The 17,992-nt window shown below is 33.3% G+C and overlaps 1 protein-coding gene and 2 long non-coding RNA genes across 3 annotated transcripts; 2 read left to right on the top strand and 1 right to left on the bottom strand.

The window, feature by feature from the left end:
* The first annotated feature begins 1,367 nt into the window (after nucleotides 1–1,367).
* Nucleotides 1,368–3,893, top strand: LOC132757511 (uncharacterized). The gene is made up of 3 exons (XR_009629465.1): nucleotides 1,368–1,503; nucleotides 2,053–2,162; nucleotides 2,501–3,893. It is a non-coding gene; the product is annotated as an uncharacterized LOC132757511 (long non-coding RNA).
* Nucleotides 3,894–3,907: 14 nt separating this feature from the next.
* Nucleotides 3,908–5,285, bottom strand: LOC132757512 (uncharacterized). The gene is made up of 3 exons (XR_009629466.1): nucleotides 5,147–5,285; nucleotides 4,684–4,769; nucleotides 3,908–4,276 (listed from the first exon to the last, which is right to left on the bottom strand). It is a non-coding gene; the product is annotated as an uncharacterized LOC132757512 (long non-coding RNA).
* Nucleotides 5,286–6,035: 750 nt separating this feature from the next.
* Nucleotides 6,036–7,292, top strand: LOC132757513 (E3 ubiquitin-protein ligase TRIM45-like). Its single transcript, XM_060748817.1, has 2 exons — nucleotides 6,036–7,050; nucleotides 7,202–7,292. Exons 1-2 carry the CDS (start codon nucleotides 6,159–6,161, stop codon nucleotides 7,234–7,236), a joined length of 927 nt encoding a protein of 308 aa, XP_060604800.1. The 5' UTR covers nucleotides 6,036–6,158; the 3' UTR covers nucleotides 7,237–7,292.
* Nucleotides 7,293–17,992: the final 10,700 nt, after the last annotated feature.

Consider the following 17,992-nt stretch of genomic DNA (forward strand, 5'->3'; position numbering starts at 1 on the left):
AAAAGGGTTTTTCTGAGAGAGGATTAAAATATTGAAGGAATTTGATTGAAACTTTATAAACGTTATACAGTGAAAGAGATTAGCATGAGAATTGCAGTAAACAAAGGCCATTATAAGTTCTAATGACATGGTCACATTCATATAATGTGATGCAAAAAAAATATTGACCATTTGAATGTTTACTTGATACTGATACAGAAAATTTGATATATATCACAATTGATTATTTTTTCATAGCTTTGTCTCCCTTTTATACATGTCATGTGTTAAAATAGTCAAGCTTGCAGTTTCCTCTGGTAGCTCTAATTTCACTTGTTGCTCTTGTCAAAAAAGGCCAATAACGATTTATGATCGACCTACACGTACATGTAACCTAAATATTATATTTGAACATGTGTGTCATAGAATAATTGTATCAACTACTGTTCATTTACTGAATTGTGCACTTTATATTTATCAACCGGCAACACCCTTCACTCATTGAAGTATCTGCCCCGAAATAGAAAAAATAGTTACTTGATCCTTCATACGTCCCAACTGCAGTGCCTTCAGCACTTTGATTTATAATATAACTATCGCGGCCGTCATGGAATTAAGCTTTTTACATTGCGGCCTGAGTCACGCATATTAAAAACAGTGTAACAGCGGCGTAAGTTCATAAGACTATATCTATTCCTGCATGTTTTCTTCACGTTAATTAATACCTGAGAACCCTCAAATACTTTCATTTTAATAGGTGAGAGTATAATTTCCCGAGAGAAAGCGAGGATAGGAAACTAAGAATATCAAATGGAAAAACCTTTTTTCTGAAGTCTATTACAAGTGAGAATTTTTACTAACTATTTACAAGGGGTTATACTTGTGCTGACATGTAGTACATATTTCCAATAAATCAGGAGGTGAATAAGTATATCCTTTCACTCAAAGCAATACATTTGAATCCTACCAAGAAAGTTACATTTCTCTATGTGTTAAAGCTTTCCAGTCAGCCTTACTTTTTCTAGAACAGATCAGAAATTTTATTAGTTTATGCGAATTTATTTAAATTTGATTGTGCTGAAAACTAGCTTATATAACAATCTTTATGTCACAGGGTCATTTGTCATTATATATACCGTTCCTGGAACCAACCAGTACTATGCAGGATATGTATATTTTTACGTTAACAACGGCATGCCAGTGACGGGAAATGAACACACGTGACCAACAATCATTAGAACGTTCACCACTCGACCACACAGTCACGCATTTTACTAATATCACCATGGCATTGAACTTCTCCATCCGGTTAAATAATGTAGCATCGTGTAAAAATCTACAAGCAAATAGGGCCCGTAAGTCTCGTTTACTTTCACTTTCGATTTACCACTTCCGGGTACATCGGCAGACTTATTTACCGTTACGCATATAGGTAACCCGAAGAACTCGACAGAAATAGAAGTTAAATTTGTTTCGGTCCTCTTCAGATTTGAAGGAATGGAAAGCTAGGGTCAAAAAATGCAGGTAGGTCAATTATCTGACGGAAAAACGAGGGATTTATAAAGTTTAATAAAACTAGTTTATTTTCGGATAGTGACAATTGTTTTGGATGTTTTGTCAAGTTAGTGAATTCTAGTTGTTTAGCGTTTAGTATTGTTTTAAACCTACTGCTGTGAGAAATTTATTCAAACCATTTTAACTTATTGAAATAAACAATGGAGAAACACTTTAATTCTAGTGTATATTAAAGTTATACAAAATTCGGACATTGCACAGTAATTCGGATAATTCTTCCCTTCCATTTTATCAAGATTTCAATTACTTACATTAGTATAATTAAACCCAGGTCCCAAGTAAGAGTTTTGATTATTAAATAGAAATTAGATGGATAGATCATACATTTATTAAAAGTTTAATAGTATTTTTCCATTTCTAACTATGGAGAAAAGTATCAAGGCACTAACACTTCTTTTTTTTTATTCTCTTCCTTTTTCAATTACATATACATGTTAATATGGTACCAAGCAAATTATGATTGAATTAATAAATTAATATTTGAATAAAACATTTCAGATGTGTAGACAGGGAGGTATATGACAAGTATAGAATATACAGTTGTTCACTATGGACCATTAATCAACTGTTTGCACTGCCTATGATCCTAAAATATCTATACATCAAAGGTAAATACATGTAAAATAATTGTTTAATTTTAGTTGAGATCGGAGAGATAAACAATTATCAAAATATTTTAATAATTTTGGATTTCACTGCATGATAATTGATAAGTAAATAAAAAATGAAAAACAGTCATGTTTCACATTCAAGAAGATCAATATTTTTGACTGTTATATATTATGTGTTGATGTTTATCTTTAATGTTTATTTACTTCAAATATGAAATTTAATCATGACCAGCTTATTAAGACTAATGTAAATATCATTTCTAGTGTTTTACTCAGTGAAATATATTCAGGTCTTACACTTGTAACAACATAGTTATTGATTTTTCATTCTGCAGATAAAAAGGAAAAAGATGAAGGAGAATTTGTCCATGAAGACCTTTATTGCAACTACCATCTTCCAGTTCCTTAATTTGACAAGCTCACAAATTTGCATTCAAAGCTTTGATATCAAGCTGACCATTTTTCAATTAGAATATGAATTATAACTCTATGATAATTTGTTCATGTTAATTTTCAAAGTATTTACATTTGTAAAAGGAAATATTCTTATTCTTGTATCAGTAGACATCACAGTGTAAAGTTACACTGTCTAAATAACTAATAATAATTTCCAGTGCTTTCCTGAAGTTTTTCTTCCACTGGAATATCAGTGTGATATATGTGCTAAGCAGTGCACTATAAATTGTGTAAAAATAAAAGTTTATCAAACTTATGAACTGTTTTTTGTTTCTACTATTTGGCATATATTTATAGCAGTACTTGATCATAAGGGTTCATCTGAAAAATAAGTGTCACTGTGTACTTTAATTCTCTAACAGCAATGGCTAGATTGCTTGAATATACAGGCATTGACTATATTAAATACTATGCATGTCATTTGAATTTTGTCTGTCCTGAAATCGAAACAGACACTATCTAAATAATATTGAGTTCTTGACAGCTCTTCAATGACTACATTTACCCACATGTACATGGACAGAAGTTAAAAGCATTGTGTGTTTTTTTAAAACATTGACAATTTTGAAACAGTTCCAATGGGTATATTAATGTATCAGTGATGTAATTGTTTTGTATCAAGTGCAAACCCTAAGTGTTGCATGTTTTGTATAGATAATTCACTTTTGGTCAAATGTCAACAGGTTCAATACATTATAAAACAGGTAATTTGCAACCCAAAAAAGTATATGGTATGTAATAACTGCCCCTCTGATACTAAAATCTTTCAAGGAATGCAGAATTGATAGTCTTCTCCAATTTTGTGATTAAGAGACAGACTTGGGCTTTGGGCTTTCAAGGGCTAGCAAGCTAGTGTTTTGCTACAGAATACTCAACACAGATGAATTGCATCAATATTGTTTACTCTGGTATTACTACCTGCCATGTACAATGCAAATCATGGCTTTTCTAAGAGCAGTGAAAGGCTATAACTGGAAGGAAATTTACACATCTTGCCTCAGAAACAAGTTTTTCTTTGAGATGATTTTTATGATATTTAAATGATGGTTATAGATTACATTACTTTTACAATTGCAGTGATCATGGTGATAGTATGAAATGAAACTCAATCAAGATAGAAACATTTTAATGCAGATCATTTATCTTTTTACCATTCTTGTCACCTTACAAGTCTATTTAAAACATATTTATCTTAACTGTTTTGAAACTACATGATGCCTGGTTGAAACTGTTTTGGACAGCCATTTGCAGAAGATAAATTGTCTTTTGATGATTAAGTTAATAAGTTACAAATGACAGGTTATTTATTTCTCACAAAGACAGGTTATTTATTTCTAACAAAGACAGATATTTTGTTTAACATTTTTACACTGACATATATCTTTGAAATGTCTCCAACCTTAGTTTTTATTAGAATACAAACATTCAGTTAGACAGTTTACACAAGACATGGAGCTTTAAGAAGCTTTAATTCAGTCAAAATCTGTAATGGACTGCCATGTCTCTACCACTATGTACTCCAAGACTGTGTATGGACATTTCTTTTCAACTATGTCTGGTGGTATCACTATTTGGTTTCTAATCTGATGGTGAATACTCCAAAATAAATCAAGAGCCATGACAAGTACTCAAGATCCAACCATGAAATCACATACCTGCATATAAAGAAAATTTTTCATGAGTTGAAAGCAATAATAATTGGTCAGCTATAAATTTTGATCATTTTCATATTGTTTTGAATAGAAAATAATGTTGAAAAGGAAGAAACACTTCGTGGTGTCCTAGTTTTTGTAGATTTGCTTTGACAACTGATCTTTAAAAATGTGATAGTGACTAAGTTCTTTTAACTATTTACTGAACATGATTTAACTAAAAAATATGACCCACTTACTTGAGAAAAATACTTTAAACAGCATTTTACCTGAATTAACTACAAATGCCATACTGTTTGTTTATTTAGCTACACTGTATAATTATTTACAAAAACGAGAACATTATGTTATACAAGAATATTTACTTTTCATTAATGTAGTTGAAGTAGCTTTAAGTATATATTTCTTACCAAAACGATTTTACAGCAGAGCATGCATGTGTATTTACATCGGATACTGACGTCTTTCATCTCACCACTGTCCTCAGTCTAAATATCTACACACGCAAAATATTTCATTAAATTTTATGACAATTTAAATTGGTACTATACAGCTTGACTATTTGTGCTATATAAAGATAATAATAATAATAAACAATATTTTCAGTTAGAAGAAAATATATTCAACTAAAACACACCGATAATCATATTGAAATGTTTTATCCGAAATATGCGCTGTCCGAAATTTCTAAATATTATATACTTCTGAGAGATATATCAGGTAGCGCTATAGAAAATTGATAAAATCAAATTCACCAGTCTGAAGTTAGATGCGAATGATGATGTATCAAATAACAAATTTATTAGATTTACATGGACATGAAAATATTACAACATTTATTGTGATATACTGAATTCGAAATGACACACCCACCTGAAGATTATACGAAGTTGTCTTTCATTGATACTTGTTCACAAGATGAAACTATTTGCATTTCGTTACAAAACAAAAAACTCTGCCAATTTTCACATATCCTTTGTTTTTCCGTGTAAGTTTTACTTTCCCACCGGCATACAAGTATTATCCAATATAGCTAAGCAATGTTGTTGATATTTGTTTGTACCCGGAAGTGCAAAATATCGTGAAATCTCGCAAGTCACATGACGAGACTTACATACCCTATTACCAACATCAATTGAAATGATTTAACAGCAACTGACAGAATATTTTTTTCTCATATAAGGAAATATCGCGAAAATATTTATTTATTTTTTTATTATTATGTACATGTATATAAAATATTTTAAGATTTTGTATAATATATGTCTTATCGATATCAACTATAAATATCAGATCAAATTCAATCATTTATATAATTACAACTTGTTTTTAATTGTGCAATATCACTTCAATTTTACTAAGGTTTGATATTCTGATGGTTACCATAGTCGACAAAAATTTTCACACGACTTGAAATACGGACGCATTAATTATCATGTTAAGGATATATTTTACCATCAAATTTACATATAATAAATATTTTTGTTTACTTTAAGATTTATCTTGTCAGTTGTACGGTTTAAAAAACATCGCAGATCTTACCACATCATTTAGAATTTTAGACTTTTCTTGAAATCAATAATTTGTTGTAATTTTATATAAAAATGCATAAACGTCTACCATGATTGTAGTTAATATCTAAAATTGGGATATTCGTAAGGCGTTAAACTGAAGTAATGGCGCTATTTGGTTTTCGTAGTACAGTATGTCGATCCTTCTTAATGTGGAATGTAAAATATTTATATAGACCATATTGCAAAATCCATATCGATCGGATTACTTTATAATACAGTTGTTTACGCAAAGCAAGTTTTATGGGATTTAACTTTACTTGTAAAAATTGTTTTCTAAAAGAATATAACATTAATTTAGTACATGTATTGAAATGGCTGTAGCGGAGGGTATGGTTTCTGTTGATGAAAAATCTGAAAACGTAGGAGATATTATGTGTAAACCGTGCATTTTTGATGGAAATGTAACATCAGCTAAATGCCGTTGTAATGAATGTCAAGAGAACATGTGTACGGAGTGTTTTCAGCATCATCGGAGGGGAAAGATGTGTAGGAACCATACGTTTTTGGATACTGCTTGTATTGATGGTTCGTCGGCTGTGGACGAAGAATTAGGAGGTTTGCAAGATATATGTCCGAAGCACGATCAACAACCTTTGACATTTTATTGCGCAACGCATCGAGTGATTGGCTGTAGAGACTGCATAATCTTCGAACATAAAACATGTAAAGTATCAGATATATCGGATAAGACGATGAGTTTAGATAATGTAGATAAAAATGAATACTTAGACGAAGCCATAAAAGAGATTGAAAACTGCAGCATCGAAATAAAAGAATACGAAAAGGAGATAAAAACAAATATGGACAGTACACATGCTACACATAAAACATTCACCAGCGACGCCGAACGCTTTAGGAAAACAATAAAGGAAAAGATGGATTACTTGATTTTTGATGCTTGTGAAGAGGCAAACGATACAAAAACCGAGACTTTAAGATGTTTAGAGAAGCTAGAAGTAAATGCATCAAATATGAGAGAAGAGCTATCTGCAATTAAAAGGACAATGGAGATAGAGCAAAATGATCCGATAAGGTTATTTGTCACGGCAATACGTTCGCGAAAAAAAATGAAAGATATAAAGGAAACTTTTGCTAGATTTGAAAAAAGTAATAGAGCTAGAACATTTACGTTCATAAGACAGGAAACCATAGGAAATGTGATTGAAGGATGTAAGGGAATTGATTTAATTCAAAGAATTCCAGGTAAAAAAATCTTATAATTCTGAACTATATTAATTAAGATGTCATAAATCGGTTCGAATTTGTAGCACTAAATTTTTCATTTACTTGAATCATGTCTTTCACGACCTGTTTTTCGAGTTGTTTTATTAAAGATTCTTTCCTTCCATTCCAGATGCCGAACATGACAAGCGAAACGTAAGTCCTTGAACACCTCTTTGTTTAAGATGTTTGATTTTCTTTCCCCAATCTTTTCTTTAAAGCATGTAAGTTATCAAAATGGCGTTAGCATAGTCGTTATATTAGATAAAGTTGGAAAGAGCTTTATAAACATCACTATAATTATAAAGTTTAAATTTAAGTAGTACTGTAATTTTTTCTACAGTTTGCTTAAAACAATTAAGTTATTTTTCTTATTTATTTTTTTCACAGGTTAACAGAAAACCTAGGTATGTATTGTTGCCCTATTCCTTATTATTAAAAAAATATATTTTGTCAACATTTTGTAAGACGCAATTAATTTAAGCAAATGCCAATCAACCATATCAACAACTTAAAAGGAGACACAGGCAAAATTTTCATTTCTTAGTTTTGAATTTTTCATTAATTATTCTGTAAATGCTCTCAAAATGAATATATTAAGCAGTCAAAGGAACCGTCAAAGGAACAGAACTTTTCTCTATATAAAGAATAAAATGGTGGTTTCCTAACTTGACCCGCGTGGGTCAGGTTAGAGCGCTAGCATTTCACAATAGTTGTCAAAGTTAACTCTGGAAACGTTAAAGAACATGTCAAATGAATGACTAAGGCTTGTTTCAGTCATACAATATCCACTATATCTGTTATTGTAACATCAGGGGTTTGTTCAAGTCACCTGACTTGTTTTAAACCTATTTGGTGATTCTATTGGCGTCTAAATTTTGTATAACATATATAGATATATTTACTCTTCAAAACCAAAATATATAGAATTTAAACAGGAATTCATGCTGAAACTTCAAGTAAAGTCATTTTAGCGTGATTTGAGTACATAAGATCATTTTAATAATTTTTTCATTATTTTGCCTGAATATCCCTTTAAGCTACAGTCTCACTGATATCCCGGCAGAGCCCAGGAAGATGTCAGGGGTACGACCAGGAACAACCGGGGTATATCTTTTACTCTCCCGGCAACGTCCGGGATGATCGGGGAACATCCGGCATTCGACCCCGGATGGGATAAAATATTTAATAGTACCGGGGTGGTCAGGGATGATCCGGGAAGTATAGCTTTGCCGGCTTCATCCTAAGCTATGCCGGGAACAACCAGTGTCTTCCCATTTCTCTTCTATCCAGTTTTGCATAAGAATTTTTCAGAAAATCATCATGAATCACTATTCTGGAATAAAAGATATTATATTAAATAAAAATTATGTATCAATGTTATCATTTTCGCGCATTTTCTGTCCACCAGGGTTCTACCGGGGCTCTACCTGGATCGTCCTGGGCTCTGCCTGGATCGACCGGGGCTCTGTTTTGGTCAACTTGGGCTCTTCCGGCGTCATCCGGGAACGACCGGGGAAGCACCGTCATGAACCGTAGCTTCACCTGGGCTCTGCCTTGATGATCCGGAGCGCATCCTGGATGGTTAGTTGGGAATTACCGTAGTGCTGCCGGGTTTAGTGTGACTGGAACAATATTTCCAACCCGGATCATCCCGGTAACTTACGGGGATGGTCCTGGGCTCTGCCGGGAGTAAGGGAGACCGCAGCTTTATCGCTGTTCAAACAAGATAATAATATGCATTCATACAAATTCATTTATATTGAGAACTATTCTGTTTCCATCGTACTTTAAGCTCAGGCGATTATAGGATCAATTAGTAAAAAATGTAACAAAGTAATTGTAACATAGTTTCATGCATGCATACGTTTCTTTATACAGGATATTGAATGAGTGTATGTTTAATACTGAATTTATAGAACGGGTTAAATAAAATCATAGTATGCGAGTCTCCGGCGAGCATTATTTTATTTTGTTCAACGAGTTCAATAAATTTAGTATTTAATATACACGAATATAATATTCTATTTATCACATATATAAAATAAGAATGGTAAACTGATAAAAAGAGTCATTTTTCATTGACGCGCCTATAGTGCAACGCTAACTATGGAACAGAATTAGTGCATTTATTCCATCTTGCTTTATGATATTGGGACTTACATTATGCTTGCTTCTATACTTCTTTATGACAACGAAAACCTGCGTTTTGCTGAATTCAATCATGCCTTATTATTACTGAATGCACTTTCATGTAATTGCAACCTTATGTGTTCCCTACTAAACCATCAAACTCACATATTTTAATATGCTATATGTTTAATTGCATCTTTTATAAAGATCAACGTATTATGTTTGGTGTTTAAGATAACATTCTTTGCTTGTTCTTGATATAACTAAATGTCACATGGTTAGTTTCTGTCAGTACTTTTAATTTGCCTTATATTGTCGACATTATGTCACAATAAATTATTAATTTTGATCAATAATTGGCGAATTTGATGTGTCTTAGCATTCATATGCTTCAATTTATTCACTGATTACAAATATAATGCAATATAGGATCACTGCGCATCGACAACGAAGATGACAACGATAGCGATATTATAGTCGCATGTGACAGTACACACTAAGCAGTTGGCAGTAAGCATTATGCGAGTTGCAATAATTTGTGTACGTATTATGACAGCAGGTGTCGCTTTATCGGTGCATCCCGTTATTTTCCGGATGATCCCGTATTTTGGCACGTGGAGTAAAACAAAGTTACGTCCCCTTTATACAGGGGCGTATACAGAACAGTGTTAGTTGGAGACTGGCATGTAAAGGGAAAATTTACTGGAAAACAAGAGAACACGATGCGACAGACGAAAAGTGCGTGATTTTAAAGATTCCGCCAGTATGTGAAAAAAATGTTATAGATTTCTCAAATAACTCATCCTACAAGTGGCAACTCACCTCTTATATAATTGTTTACATTTCTTTTTGGGCGTGTGTGATAGTCGTATGAGCAATAGTGAAATTGAATTTTAAGATATACTATGCTCAAACTTACGGTGGCACAAAGGTGACATGTGTGTGTTTTTATTTATCTCATGCGCACGAGATACTATGTCGTGGCCACGGGTTACTAAGTCGTGACCACGAGATAGTTAAGTCGTGGGAACGAGATACTATATTGTGGCCACGAGTTACTTAGTCGTGGCCACAAGATAATTAAGTCGTGGGAACGAGATGACTAAGTCGTGGCCACGAGAGGAATAAGTCGTTGGAACAAGTTACTATGTCGTGGCCACGAGAAAGTTTAGCGGTGGCCACGAGAAAGTTAAGTCGTGCGAACGAGATATTTAATAACCAATCAAATTACACTATTTATATGAATTTTCCTAACAAGGATGCCCCTACTTCTCCTGTCCGTAAAAGTACGTACATTCATACAAGTTATTGATTGGTCAAAGATTTAGCGCCATTGTGACCCTGATTTCTGACCAAATTGCCTAAAAATTATTAGATGTCATCTACTGATCTTTTTAGGTTATATAAACTACAGCTTATTCTTTCTAAATCATTCATCGATCAGACAATGATTTTACATGAAGTGTCATGTTTGTCTGACCTGTGACCTCAAACATCCTCATAGGATATCTACTGTCCATGGGCAATGTCCTTACCCAATAAAATAAATCAGGACTAAGTCCCTATCAAATGTTAACAGGCCGTTGTACGTATAAAATGACCAATTCTATCATAGAATTATTCCAACAAAGGGCTATAACTAAGTCAAAATTAATGTATGGTTTATGGGCCTGATGATCCTTAAGACATGTATCAAGTTCAAAGTGAACACTTCAGTATTTTCAAAAAATTAATGTTGCACGTAAATCTTTAAACAGAAATTTCCTAAGTTTAGAAAATCATGGTGTAATCTGATTTAATTGTTTCGTCTGCACGACACAGTTCTCTCGTTCCCACGACTTAAACGATCTAGTAACTCGTGGCCACGACTTAGTAGTTAGTACAGAACAAACATGATTTTTTTCTGCAGAATAAAATAAATATAATTTGGTTTCATACAAATATTGTGCTTTCAATCCTTTACACTGTAAGTGGGCAGTATGGATATACATTCGTAAACGTATAGTGTTATTACAAAAAAAAATATATGGAAGTTTCTTTTAAAGACAGACACAACTTTACTTGACCCGTAATAAGGAAAGCAGATTCCTATACATAATGTGTATGTGTTTAATTTTTATTTTCTGCTCGCAAGATCAGTAAATACATAGCTAACATTCACGGTCTAACACAAAATTTCCTCACAGACCTAACAACGCAAAGTAGTTCTCACTCAAAACTGCTTAAAAACCAGCAATTTAAAGAAATAATAATTTTTAATGTAGGCATTGAACGAATTACAGTGCATTAAAAGTTTACATTAGTCAATAGAAATATGAGGTTACAATCACAAATTTCGCGGATGAATATCTTTTTTACCCAATGAAAAATGTACCACTATTTCCGTAAAGCTTAATCAATGAAAATGCTATTTAGCTATGTCGATTACTGAATACTTCAGAGCGTAGCACACGAATAAATCTGACTGTCGGACTGTTTTGGCGTGAAGATTTTCGCTAAATTATTTTCATCAGTGTTTAACAGCAGGTTTATCGTGAACAAAATACCTCGAAATAAATAAGGATTACAAATACGAAATGAAAATTCTCAATTTTAGAATTACAATAATATTATATTTGTTTTTATATACGCTACATACGTATTACTTCACTGTGGTGCAGAGGTAGCGCGCTCGTTTTGGGTGTGAGAGGCCTGAGGTTAAAATCCTTGTCGAGGCAACATTTTTTTTTTGAAGTGGCTTTTTTTAGGAAGTTGCCACGATATGCAAGGATAAAGTGTGGCTGTAATAAAAAATGAAAAATGATTTTTGATGCAACTCTAAGCATGCAAAATTCCATATGTATCAATCACAAACTGCATGTTAAACGCAGTCCCTGCGTAAGATGAATAATAGTATATATTATAAAAATAAACTTATACAGGAAAGATCAGAAAATACCACAGAGCATGCAGCCCTTTGATTATTTAAATAAAACATTTCTTATTTAGTAAGAATTTTATAGATTTTAATAAATTTCTGTGATAAAATATGTTACTGAAAGATGTGCATAGTATATCATTAAGCACAAATGTATGTGAATGTGGTGGTGTGTGCGGGATGTCTGATCTATAATCAGACACACATATGCCCAACATTTGAGCCGCGTCACGACAAAACCAACAGAATGGGTTTGCGACCAACATGGATCCAGACCAGCATGCGCGTCCGCACAGTCTGATCAGGATCCATGATGTTCGCTTTCCAACTCATTTACAAGTAGAGAAACTGGTAGCGAACAGCCTGGATCCTGATCAGACTGCGCGGACGTGCAGGCTGGTCTGAATCCATGCTGGTCGCAAACCCATTATGTTGGTTTTGTTGTGACGCGGCTCATTTGTAATTGACTATGCACATGTTACAAAAATAAACAACTTCCTTCTTTCCTTATTATACATGTATATTTTAATGCGTTACATACCTATTCGCCACTACTAGTGACTCTGAGACATTAATTAAGTTAAAAGGCCAATAATTTTTGCTTTTTAATGTCCAAGTCATTAAATAAGACCTTCGCAGTACCTAGGCAGGTGCTAGACAACTGGATGACAGCATAATATGTTTTGGTAAGGGAGTACACTAAGAAGACTATTGCATGAAACTGACACGTATATATTCCACGTATATTTGGGTGTAGGTGCAGCCCTTAAGCCAGGGCCTGAAACCGCCACTGACGCGTAACTGCCCCATTGCATCACTTTTTACGAGCATATTTTTTTCTATTAGACTGTATACATATATAAAATTATATTGCATAATCCTTTACTACTTGTATTTATATTCTTTCAACTGCAATGTATGTATTAAACGCTTAGTACGTATTTATATATACATGTACGCAGTATCTATACGGAAAATGCCGATGATAGGCGAATCGTGGAAAAAATTTCGTTGACATCGATAACAGAGTTCTCGCCCCTTAACAGTACATAGTTTTAATTGTTTATCATAATGTAAGATGATCAAACATTATCCACAAAGCCTCAGACACCGAGCTTTATTAAGCATAAACACTGCATAATGGATATAAGCGAAAGCTAATAGTAATCACGCCATGCGAGCTATAAGTCATATTTTAAAAAATCCATCAGGGAACATAAAATAGTTAATTTTAAATGACTTATACATAAAAGTAATACAAAAAAAACTAAACCGTAAATGGTTTGTATAGAGCATGAAGAAAGGTAGCTTATGCATAAAGGTATATGACGTTAACATTTTAGTATTCCAAATGGCTTGTTCCAGTTTATTAGTTATCACTCAATGAAAGATTTGGTGACTACGAAATGTTTGAATGAAATAACGAAAAATGGAAACCAGCATAATGCAAAATTTAAATATCATAAAGCAAGATGGAATTAAGCATAATGCAAGTTCTAATGTCATGTAGCAAGATAGAATTAAGCATAATGCAAGTTCCAATGTCATCAAGCAAGATGGAATCAAGCATAATGCAAGTTCCAATGTCATCAAGCAAGATGGAATTATGCATAATGCAAGTTCCAATGTCATCAAGCAAGATAGAATTAATGCATTAATTCTGTTCCATAGCTAACATTATCGCTATAACGCTAGTTATAAAAGATTTTTGACTGGTTATATGGTGTCAAAAATCTGTATAACTTACATTATAACATAATACATGTATGCTATATATTTATTTCAGAACTGTGATGGCTGATACGTGTGTAAGGCTTTGATTAAAGACAAAGAAAAGATTTATCTGCTTTGACTTAAATATCTAATAAAGAACTTTATTCATTGATATCATGCGTTAAAATTACCTTTGTTAAATTTTATTTTAAGCCTCCTATAAAGTTGACAACAAAGCATTCACTTGCTCACGGGAGAATAGCGCCCCTCTTAAACTTCACGATCGTTTCTGGAATAATACACGGATTGCAGCTGATTTTCTAACTAAAACATTAAACATGAAGATGATTGTGTCAATGTATTCAAGAAACACTTTCAAAATTTCCATTTTCCTTCAAAGACAGATCTGCCTAACGTAAATAATCCACAAAGTTACAAAGATGTACTGAGCTATACTTACGAGTGGTAACTGTAAAATATTCTAGCACAATGTTTTGAATTGCTTTAATCAATAAAGATATTTTCTACTTTCTATGTTTAAAATTCTGTCAAAAGCATTCAAAATGTTTCAATATCACACAGACAAATTTTATACCATTTTCAGAATTTCAATAAATATCGTATCAAGCATCATTTGTTTTTCTTGCAATTGTACATGTTTCATCTTAATAATTATCTTACTTAAGATAAGACATGTCTTTCCCCAAACAAAAACATCCGTTTTTACTTGAATTTTAGTTTCAATGTTCTTAAGCACCAGTCTTTGACTGCATAAGTACTAGTAATTATATGAAATCATTTTTGACATTCAATACAATTTATATACTTGGTGTAGGAAATTGTCTGCTTACATAACTATTATAACTAGGCTTAACAATACTTCAAATCCCGGCGAAAATAGAAGAGTGCGAGCTGCTGAACAACCGGCCTTCGACCTTCAATGTGTGCAGGGATATCCGACAGCATGTTAAAATATTACTTACAGCGGAAACTATAATACATGTAATAATAATAATAATTATAAAAATAATAATAATAAATGATTGCATGTAAGTTTTATGTGTATGTTTTGTATTAGATTTGTGCTTGAGCAAATCCATGAGTTCATCCATCCTAGAAAATGCGAAATTGTCGGCTATAACATGTGAGGAGTGCGGAACAAATTTAAAACAATATTGATAGCTTAGTAAAACGCCTAATGATTATTTGATACATTGACTTTTAACAAATAGATCATGAGCAATAGAAATGCTTCATCATAATTAAATTGCATAGATCAATGAAAAAAAAAAAGATTTGTTTTCGATTAAAGATGTTAATAGTACTATTTTGGAATGTTATGATAAATTAAAGGACAGCAATTATAGAGATAGCTACAGTGGTACAGATGTGACATTTGTGCTTTTTTATTTATCTCGTGCGAACGAGATACTATGTCGCGGCCATGAGTTACTAAGTGGTGCGCATGAGAAACTATGTTGTGGTCACGAGTTACTAAGTCGTGGGAAATAGATACTATGTCGTGGCCTCAAGTTACTAAGTCGTGGGAACGAGATAATTAAGTGATGTGCACGAAATACCGTGTCGTTGCCAAAAGTTACTAAGTCGTGCGCACAAGATAATTAAGTCGTGCGCACAAGATAATTAACCAATCGGCTTACACTATATATATGAAATGTCTTAGTTTACTACAAATGTGACATAAGATAATGCTGTCCTGTCTTCACCTGCCTGGCATTGTGCCATATATAAATGTTATTGATTTGACAATGATTTTACATTTAGCGTCATTGTGACCCTGATTTGTGACCCAATGCCCTCAAAATTATAAGTTGTCATAGGTTATATAAATCATGGCTTATTTCCTCTCAAGTTATTCATCAGACATGGATTTTACATGAAGTGTCATGGTTACTTTGACCTTAAACCTAAAAACATCAATGTATACTATCTACTGACCATGGACAATATCCCTACCAAATAAAATAATCAAGGTCAAATTATCATATGAGTAAGTTAAACATGGCGTTAGTACGTACAAGCTGATCATCCATATCAGAGGATGGTCCCTACAAAGGGCCAGAACTTAGTCAAAATTAAAGTCTTATCTATGTGCCTTCAGTAGTTTCAAGGATTAATGTTGCATGTAAAACTTAAACCAGGATTTTTTTTATATAAATATGAACTTTTTATACTGAAAAAAATCCTGGTTTAAGTATATATATATATAGTGTTATCTGATTGGTTAATCATCTCGTGCGTACGACTTAATTAACTAGTTAGCAGGTTATAGTAACTCGTGCCAACAACTCAATTTTCTCGTGCGCACGTCTAAGAAACTCGTGGCCACGACAAAGCATCTCGTGCGCAGCATTAATCACTTGCGCACAACATAGTAAATCATGGCAACGACATAGTATCTCGTGTGCACCACTAGATTGTCTCGTTCCGACGACTTAGTTACTCGTGACAACTACATAGTATCTCGTGGGTACGACTTAGTAACTCGTGGGCACGACATAGTATCTCGTGCGCACGAGATAAATAAAAACACACACATGTCACCTTTGTGCCACAGTAGATAATGGACGTTTAGTTTGTTAAGTTTTCGCATGTCTTGTCATACTTCACAACTTTTCGGCATGTCTTTGTTCGACAACTTTTTACGTGTATGATGAAGAACACAAACTATTGAATGACCATTGAAATTGCAATGAATTTATAAAAACTATTTTAATGAGAAGCCAATCAAATTGTTGGAGGAGTATGGAGAACAAAAAACAATGCAAAACAGGGCTTTTTCCCTTATTAACATTTTATCATTTAATAACCGTGCCTTGTTGCACTTTTGTCTTGTCGTTCTGTCCCTAGCGAAGCACGCCAATCGGTGAGTTGTCGTGCGGCACGTTGTCGTGATGTTGCCCAGTCGTTTGGCTTATATCTATATATCGTGGGCAAACCAGTTCTCAAACCTCTAAGCATTCATGAGGTCTTTTAGTATAAATAAGAATAAATCTTTATCAAAATTCTTTACATATGTACACTTTAATCTTTATGTAACATTTCTGTAAAATTTGACTGAAATTCAACAATTAAAAAAGCTCTTTTTCCATCTTTGAAAAGCGCAACCCTCTAATATAAAATTGACATGGCCTCTTAAATGAAGGAACCTAATCTCAAACCCCTTCAAGTATCTCTGAAATTCTACTGTTTAGTTTAGCCAATGAAGTGATTATTATATGAATATCACATGACAATGAAGTACCCTACAGGATGCAGGTACCTGCTTGAAGATATTTTTGTCTCTAATAATCATTTTTATACAAAAAGTTAATGGTGTATTTACAGGACTTACAAAAGTAATAGCAATTTGTATGAAATTATGCTAAGTAATAAGATATTTAATGTAAATGTTCCTTACGATGCACTGTTTTAATTAAACAGCAGCAGACATGTCTGTCAAAAACTAAGCTTTAATGCACACAAGTTGAGGACATCATAGTCACTTCTAGTAAATAAATAACAGCTCATGAATGAAAGGTTTGAGAATAGGTTGGGTGTGAGGTTAGGTACTTATACGATACAAATAGCCAATTCTTCAATATAAGCCGGACGACATGTGACATCGCTACAACACACCGCACGACAACTCGCCGTTTTGAGTGCATCGTTAGCGAAATAACGACAAGACGGAAGTCCGACCGACAACGTGCCGTTTGGCGCTTTGCCGTGCTGTCGCTAGCGACAACACGACGCACAAAAGTGTTCTTAATCAGCAACCATAAGTAACAGACATGTGAAAGACAAACGCCATATCTCTATCTATGTCATCGGTGCAATTATAAATAAGATTAAGTTACTTAATGACGTAAAATGAGAACGAAGATCAACAAAACGAGGCATCGGACACAGAAGGCAGTCTCCAACATAACCCAGTCACACCGCAGAATAAGGCAATAAAAATGTTTTGTTATGGTCGCCCTATCCTACATAGAAATATGCTTGACCCTACCCTTTTTAGATCTGTCCAAAAAAAGTATTTCTAATTAATTTATATCGCATTTCGTCCAAGATGTCATTTGAAGAGTTAGAAATGATGTTTTGTGCCACTCGGGCACATTATTGGAGGTTTCAATGTCAACATCTAACAATGGCTCATGG

The sequence above is a fragment of the Ruditapes philippinarum genome, unplaced genomic scaffold (assembly GCF_026571515.1).
Source record: "Ruditapes philippinarum isolate M1 unplaced genomic scaffold, ASM2657151v2 ctg10588_1_1_1_1, whole genome shotgun sequence".
Lineage (NCBI taxonomy): Eukaryota > Metazoa > Mollusca > Bivalvia > Venerida > Veneridae > Ruditapes > Ruditapes philippinarum.